This window comes from Nannobrachium achirus, assembly GCF_963921795.1.
Source record: "Nannobrachium achirus genome assembly, chromosome: 14".
NCBI lineage: Eukaryota > Metazoa > Chordata > Actinopteri > Myctophiformes > Myctophidae > Nannobrachium > Nannobrachium achirus.
The window spans coordinates 1267270-1274935 of record NC_137821.1 but is presented as its reverse complement, the minus strand read 5'-3'; the positions used below and the strand labels follow the sequence as shown (position 1 = coordinate 1274935).

The 7666-nt window shown below is 37.6% G+C and overlaps 1 protein-coding gene across 1 annotated transcript in view; it reads left to right on the top strand.

The window, feature by feature from the left end:
* LOC308298555 (sodium/hydrogen exchanger 9B2) overlaps positions 1–7666 on the top strand; it is a 56199-nt gene that overhangs the window by 17068 nt on the left and 31465 nt on the right. The window contains exons 6-8 of the mRNA XM_080742191.1: positions 4471–4552; positions 5679–5772; positions 6765–6871. Coding sequence (XP_080598317.1) covers positions 4471–4552; positions 5679–5772; positions 6765–6871 — 283 coding nt within the window. The remainder of the gene's footprint in view (positions 1–4470; positions 4553–5678; positions 5773–6764; positions 6872–7666) is intronic.

The following is a 7666-nucleotide window of genomic DNA, read 5'->3' as shown; positions in this document are numbered from 1 at the left end:
TCTGTATCCTGAATCACTATTACGTTAATAAGCATGTTTTTATAAGGTGATCATTCTGTATCCTGAATCACTATTACGTTAATAAGCAGGTTTTTATAAGGTGCTCATTCTGTATCCTGAATCACTATTACGTTAATAAGCATGGACAAGGTGCTCATTCTGTATCCTGAATCACTATTACGTTAATAAGCATGGACAAGGTGCTCATTCTGTATCCTGAATCACTATTACGTTAATAAGCATGTTTTTATAAGGTGCTCATTCTGTATCCTGAATCACTATTACGTTAATAAGCATGTTTTTATAAGGTGCTCATTCTGTATCCTGAATCACTATTACGTTAATAAGCATGTTTTTATAAGGTGCTCATTCTGTATCCTGAATCACTATTACGTTAATAAGCATGGACAAGGTGCTCATTCTGTATCCTGAATCACTATTACGTTAATAAGCATGGACAAGGTGCTCATTCTGTATCCTGAATCACTATTACGTTAATAAGCATGTTTTTATAAGGTGCTCATTCTGTATCCTGAATCACTATTACGTTAATAAGCATGGACAAGGTGCTCATTCTGTATCCTGAATCACTATTACGTTAATAAGCATGTTTTTATAAGGTGCTCATTCTGTATCCTGAATCACTATTACGTTAATAAGCATGTTTTTATAAGGTGCTCATTCTGTATCCTGAATCACTATTACGTTAATAAGCATGTTTTTATAAGAGGCTCATTCTGTATCCTGAATCACTATTACGTTAATAAGCATGTTTTTATAAGGTGCTCATTCTGTATCCTGAATCACTATTACGTTAATAAGCATGTTTTTATAAGGTGCTCATTCTGTATCCTGAATCACTATTACGTTAATAAGCATGTTTTTATAAGGTGCTCATTCTGTATCCTGAATCACTATTACGTTAATAAGCATGTTTTTATAAGGTGCTCATTCTGTATCCTGAATCACTATTACGTTAATAAGCATGTTTTTATAAGGTGCTCATTCTGTATCCTGAATCACTATTACGTTAATAAGCATGGACAAGGTGCTCATTCTGTATCCTGAATCACTATTACGTTAATAAGCATGTTTTTATAAGGTGCTCATTCTGTATCCTGAATCACTATTACGTTAATAAGCATGTTTTTATAAGGTGCTCATTCTGTATCCTGAATCACTATTACGTTAATAAGCATGGACAAGGTGCTCATTCTGTATCCTGAATCACTATTATGTTAATAAGCATGGACAAGGTGCTCATTCTGTATCCTGAATCACTATTACGTTAATAAGCATGTTTTTATAAGGTTCTCATTCTGTATCCTGAATCACTATTACGTTAATAAGCATGGACAAGGTGCTCATTCTGTATCCTGAATCACTATTACGTTAATAAGCATGTTTTTATAAGGTGCTCATTCTGTATCCTGAATCACTATTACGTTAATAAGCATGTTTTTATAAGGTGCTCATTCTGTATCCTGAATCACTATTACGTTAATAAGCATGTTTTTATAAGGTGCTCATTCTGTATCCTGAATCACTATTACGTTAATAAGCATGTTTTTATAAGGTGCTCATTCTGTATCCTGAATCACTATTACGTTAATAAGCATGTTTTTATAAGGTGCTCATTCTGTATCCTGAATCACTATTACGTTAATAAGCATGTTTTTATAAGGTGCTCATTCTGTATCCTGAATCACTATTACGTTAATAAGCATGTTTTTATAAGGTGCTCATTCTGTATCCTGAATCACTATTACGTTAATAAGCATGTTTTTATAAGGTGCTCATTCTGTATCCTGAATCACTATTACGTTAATAAGCATGTTTTTATAAGGTGCTCATTCTGTATCCTGAATCACTATTACGTTAATAAGCATGTTTTTATAAGGTTCTCATTCTGTATCCTGAATCACTATTACGTTAATAAGCATGTTTTTATAAGGTTCTCATTCTGTATCCTGAATCACTATTACATTAATAAGCATGTTTTTATAAGGTGCTCATTCTGTATCCTGAATCACTATTACGTTAATAAGCATGGACAAGGTGCTCATTCTGTATCCTGAATCACTATTACGTTAATAAGCATGTTTTTATAAGGTGCTCATTCTGTATCCTGAATCACTATTACGTTAATAAGCATGTTTTTATAAGGTGCTCATTCTGTATCCTGAATCACTATTACGTTAATAAGTATGTTTTTATAAGGTGCTCATTCTGTATCCTGAATCACTATTACGTTAATAAGCATGTTTTTATAAGGTGCTCATTCTGTATCCTGAATCACTATTACGTTAATAAGCATGTTTTTATAAGGTGCTCATTCTGTATCCTGAATCACTATTACGTTAATAAGCATGTTTTTATAAGGTGCTCATTCTGTATCCTGAATCACTATTACGTTAATAAGCATGTTTTTATAAGGTGCTCATTCTGTATCCTGAATCACTATTACGTTAATAAGCATGGATAAGGTGCTCATTCTGTATCCTGAATCACTATTACGTTAATAAGCATGGATAAGGTGCTCATTCTGTATCCTGAATCACTATTACGTTAATAAGCATGTTTTTATAAGGTGCTCATTCTGTATCCTGAATCACTATTACGTTAATAAGCATGGATAAGGTGCTCATTCTGTATCCTGAATCACTATTACGTTAATAAGCATGTTTTTATAAGGTGCTCATTCTGTATCCTGAATCACTATTACGTTAATAAGCATGTTTTTATAAGGTGCTCATTCTGTATCCTGAATCACTATTACGTTAATAAGCATGGATAAGGTGCTCATTCTGTATCCTGAATCACTATTACGTTAATAAGCATGTTTTTATAAGGTGCTCATTCTGTATCCTGAATCACTATTACGTTAATAAGCATGGATAAGGTGCTCATTCTGTATCCTGAATCACTATTACGTTAATAAGCATGTTTTTATAAGGTGCTCATTCTGTATCCTGAATCACTATTACGTTAATAAGCATGGATAAGGTGCTCATTCTGTATCCTGAATCACTATTACGTTAATAAGCATGGATAAGGTGCTCATTCTGTATCCTGAATCACTATTACGTTAATAAGCATGTTTTTATAAGGTGCTCATTCTGTATCCTGAATCACTATTACGTTAATAAGCATGGATAAGGTGCTCATTCTGTATCCTGAATCACTATTACGTTAATAAGCATGTTTTAGGTGCTCATTCTGTATCCTGAATCACTATTACGTTAATAAGCATGTTTTTAGGTGCTCATTCTGTATCCTGAATCACTATTACGTTAATAAGCATGTTTTTATAAGGTGCTCATTCTGTATCCTGAATCACTATTACGTTAATAAGCATGGACAAGGTGCTCATTCTGTATCCTGAATCACTATTACGTTAATAAGCATGTTTTTATAAGGTGCTCATTATGTATCCTGAATCACTATTACGTTAATAAGCATGTTTTTATAAGGTGCTCATTCTGTATCCTGAATCACTATTACGTTAATAAGCATGTTTTTAGGTGCTCATTCTGTATCCTGAATCACTATTACGTTAATAAGCATGTTTTTAGGAACACATGTGTAGTTTAGGCTGTTCATATGTTTGATAGCAGATGTACATTATGTGTTATGGAGAGGAGACAGACAGCTTCTAAAGCTCCTAAAGCAGGGCTACTCAACTTCAGATGGCTCAGGGGCCACTCACCAAAATACAAAAAGGTCCAAGTGACGCAAGCTAAAAATGACGATCCTATTTTTGGAAGTTTAGATAATTGTTTTGTAACAGACACACTACATAACAGGAGTAGTCTAAAAAGTAAGGAAACTCACAGAAAACAGACACATGTCCATCTATAAGGTCAAACTTCATTGAACAACAATATTGTCATGGAATGATGATGAAATGATGAAGTTTATTCATGGAACAAACAAAACAGCAAAAAGGTTTTGTACAAAACAAGACAAAAATATAATAGTTTCCTTGTGGTTTTGGAGAGAAACTGAAAAATGTCATCAGAAATGATTTGTCCACATTGAAAGTAGACTAAATATATTTGTTTTGTTTTGACCATGACAGGCCGCATAGACATGCTGCAGGGGCCGCACGCGGCCCGCGGGCCGCACGTTGAATAGCGCTGTTCTAAAGCTAAAGTCCAACCCAGCAGACATCCAGAATCACAGTACAACGTGTAGAGCCTAAAACACTGTTCTGGATTCCAGCTTCCACACGTTAAAGAATGTTTATTTTTTTGGACATAAAGCTGTAGGAAACACCTGACATTAATTGATTTTAAGATGTTTTTATTGACTTATGGTCATTAAACAGGCTGGCTCCCCTGGTGGAACATTATTTATTCCCCAGCCAGGACCTTAAGGTCCTCTGACCGTTAGCCTACTGCTGGAAGGAAGGTCCTAAAACCATGTAATTTTTTTTAAAAAGACCGCTTTCTATGTCTCTCTCTCTAGGTTTGTCCTGGCAGCAGTCTCTCCAGCAGTTGTGGTTCCATCCATGCTGTTGTTACAGAGAGAAGGTCTGGGGACCGAGAAGGTACTTTTATTACCATTTATTACCATTTATTACCATTTATTACCTTTTATTACCATTTATTACCATCTACTGTGTTACAGAGAAGGTACATTTATTACCATTTATTACCATCTACTGTGTTACAGAGAAGGTACATTTATTACCATCTACTGTGTTACAGAGAAGGTACATTTATTACCATTTATTACCATCTACTGTGTTACAGAGAAGGTACATTTATTACCATTTATTACCATCTACTGTGTTACAGAGAAGGTACATTTATTACCATCTACTGTGTTACAGAGAAGGTACATTTATTACCATTTATTACCATCTACTGTGTTACAGAGAAGGTACATGTATTACCATTTATTACCATCTACTGTGTTACAGAGAAGGTACATTTATTACCATCTACTGTGTTACAGGTTAAACCTTAGATTTCATAGATATCTTCATAAACTTGTTTGACAGCAACCGTCATCAGTGCTGCTTTCATGTGTTACTGTTGCAAGTAATGTGTTTCAGGGAATCCCCACTCTCCTGGTGGCTGCTGGGAGATGTAGTAACATGTGTATAAATCTCCTGGTGGCTGCTGGGAGATGTAGTAACATGTGTATAAATCTCCTGGTGGCTTATGGGAGATGTATTAACATGTGTATAAATCTCCTGGTGGCTGCTGGGAGATGTAGTAACATGTGTATAAATCTCCTGGTGGCTTATGGGAGATGTAGTAACATGTGTATAAATCTCCTGGTGGCTGCTGGGAGATGTAGTAACATGTGTATAAATCTCCTGGTGGCTTCTGGGAGATGTAGTAACATGTGTATAACTCTCGGGAGATGTAGTAACATGTGTATAAATCTCCTGGTGGCTTCTGGGAGATGTAGTAACATGTGTATAAATCTCCTGGTGGCTTATGGGAGATGTAGTAACATGTGTATAAATCTCCTGGTGGCTTCTGGGAGATGTAGTAACATGTGTATAAATCTCCTGGTGGCTTCTGGGAGTTGTAGTAACATGTGTATAATGTATTCCAGGGTATTCCCACTCTCCTGGTGGCTTCTGGGAGATGTAGTAACATGTGTATAAATCTCCTGGTGGCTTCTGGGAGATGTAGTAACATGTGTATAATGTATTCCAGGGTATTCCTACTCTCCTGATGGCTGCTGGGAGCTTTGATGACATCCTGGCCATAACAGGCTTCTCTACCTGTCTGGGAGTGGCCTTTTCTACTGGTACATATGTGCACTAACACGCGCGCACACACACACACACACACACACACACACACACACACACACACACACACACACACACACACACACACACGCACACACACAGTTTCATCACATCAACAGTTTATAATATAAGCACCCACCAGTGTGGATATTGGCAGATTTAGTCAGTGTCATTGGAATAAAATTCCATTTTTGTTTGAGTCATATTTTAGTAATCTAAAATGTTTTAGTATAATAGTCTAGTTCACTTGCTAGAGGTGCTAATATTAGTCCAGGTGTGTTTTTTTTTCTTTTCTTTTTTTTTATCTAAAAAAAGCATTCTTGTAAATTTCGTCTGAGCCGCAACAGGCTTGTTCAGCTCACAACAGCAGCAGTGGGCCATAGGTAGATCCACTTATAGCTTATAATGTTATACATCGCTTTAAAATCCACTTTGTCGTCTCATATCGGACCTCTATATAGACAGTGTTGTCATAGCAACAACATTGCACTGCAGCCAGGCTTACCGGTATGTCATTCTGAAGTCTCACGAGACGAGATTTCGAATGCAGCAGAATCTCAACAATAACATTACCATGGAGTAACTTCTACATGTCAGCTCATCAGTGTGTTTATAAACAGCAGAGAAGTACAGAAAAAATGAATTTAGGAGCAACGTATCCTCCTGTTTCCGTGAGAATTTACTGTAGCATTATCTGTGGGACACTTCCAGAGAACAGCAGATATACAAGCTCACGTTGCGTCGCAGATGCAACCGTTGTGAGCTTGTAGATCACACTCGGCTGTGACGCCGGAAGCTGCTGCACACCTTCTGCGCAATGCATGATGGGATGTTGGAAACAGGTGGATATATAAGCAGATTTGCTTATGGCCCACTGCTTGTGAACTGTACAAGCCTGGTGCGGATCGGCCGAAATTGAAAAAAAAAAAACTATTTTTTTGGATTCTAAAACCACCTGGATGAATAAATAACAAGAATCCTTTAACAGGAGCTACGTGGATGAACATCCTGAAAGGAGTGCTGGAGGTGGTTGGAGGAATGATAGCTGGATTCATCCTGGGACTGTTTGTCTGTCTGTTCCCCAGCAGAGACCAGGTGACTGTCTGTCTGTCTGTCTGTCTGTCTGTCTGTCTGTTCCCCAGCAGAGACCAGGTGTGTGTGTGTGTGTGTGTGTGTGTGTGTGTGTGTGTGTGTGTGTGTGTGTGTGTGTGTGTGTGTCAGAGAGGCGACCACGGTTTCCCGGTCACCCTGAGCGCAACGGTTCGATGGGCAAGGAGGGTCGCATGATGACATCATGACAGTAAACTAATATTATTGATTCACTTGATTAATTAAGCAATATTACAGGAGAGGGTGTGGGATAACTGAATTATTTGCACGACAGTGATGCGGTCGCCGAGCATCACTGGAGTGCAGATAATTCAGTTATCCCACACCCTCGAGTGTAATATTGCAATTATACAACTGTTGCCTATAAAAAAAACACGTCAACTTAATTTCATTGTAATTAAGATATTCAATAGGAATTTGTAATTTTTTAATGCCACATTTAGCTACTGTGTCCCTGAACGTCACATGAAACCACTAGCCAGCCGCCTAGCATAGTGTGGGGAGAGAGGAGCGCTTGCAGTCTTTCGTGACCAACGCAGCTGATTTCTTTACTTGATGAGAGACCGTGCAGTAGTGCTCGTTATATGGATATGAGTTTAACGCGTTCCTCCTCGTGTGTGTTTACATTCCTCCGGATGCTGACGTCACCGCAGCAGTGGATACACTAGCAGAACAGCTGACGGGGGCGGAACGTAAATACCCGGACAGTTTTGCTGTGGTGCTTGGGGACTTCAACCAGGCTCATCTGAGTCGGGCTCTCCCTAAATACAGACAGCAAGT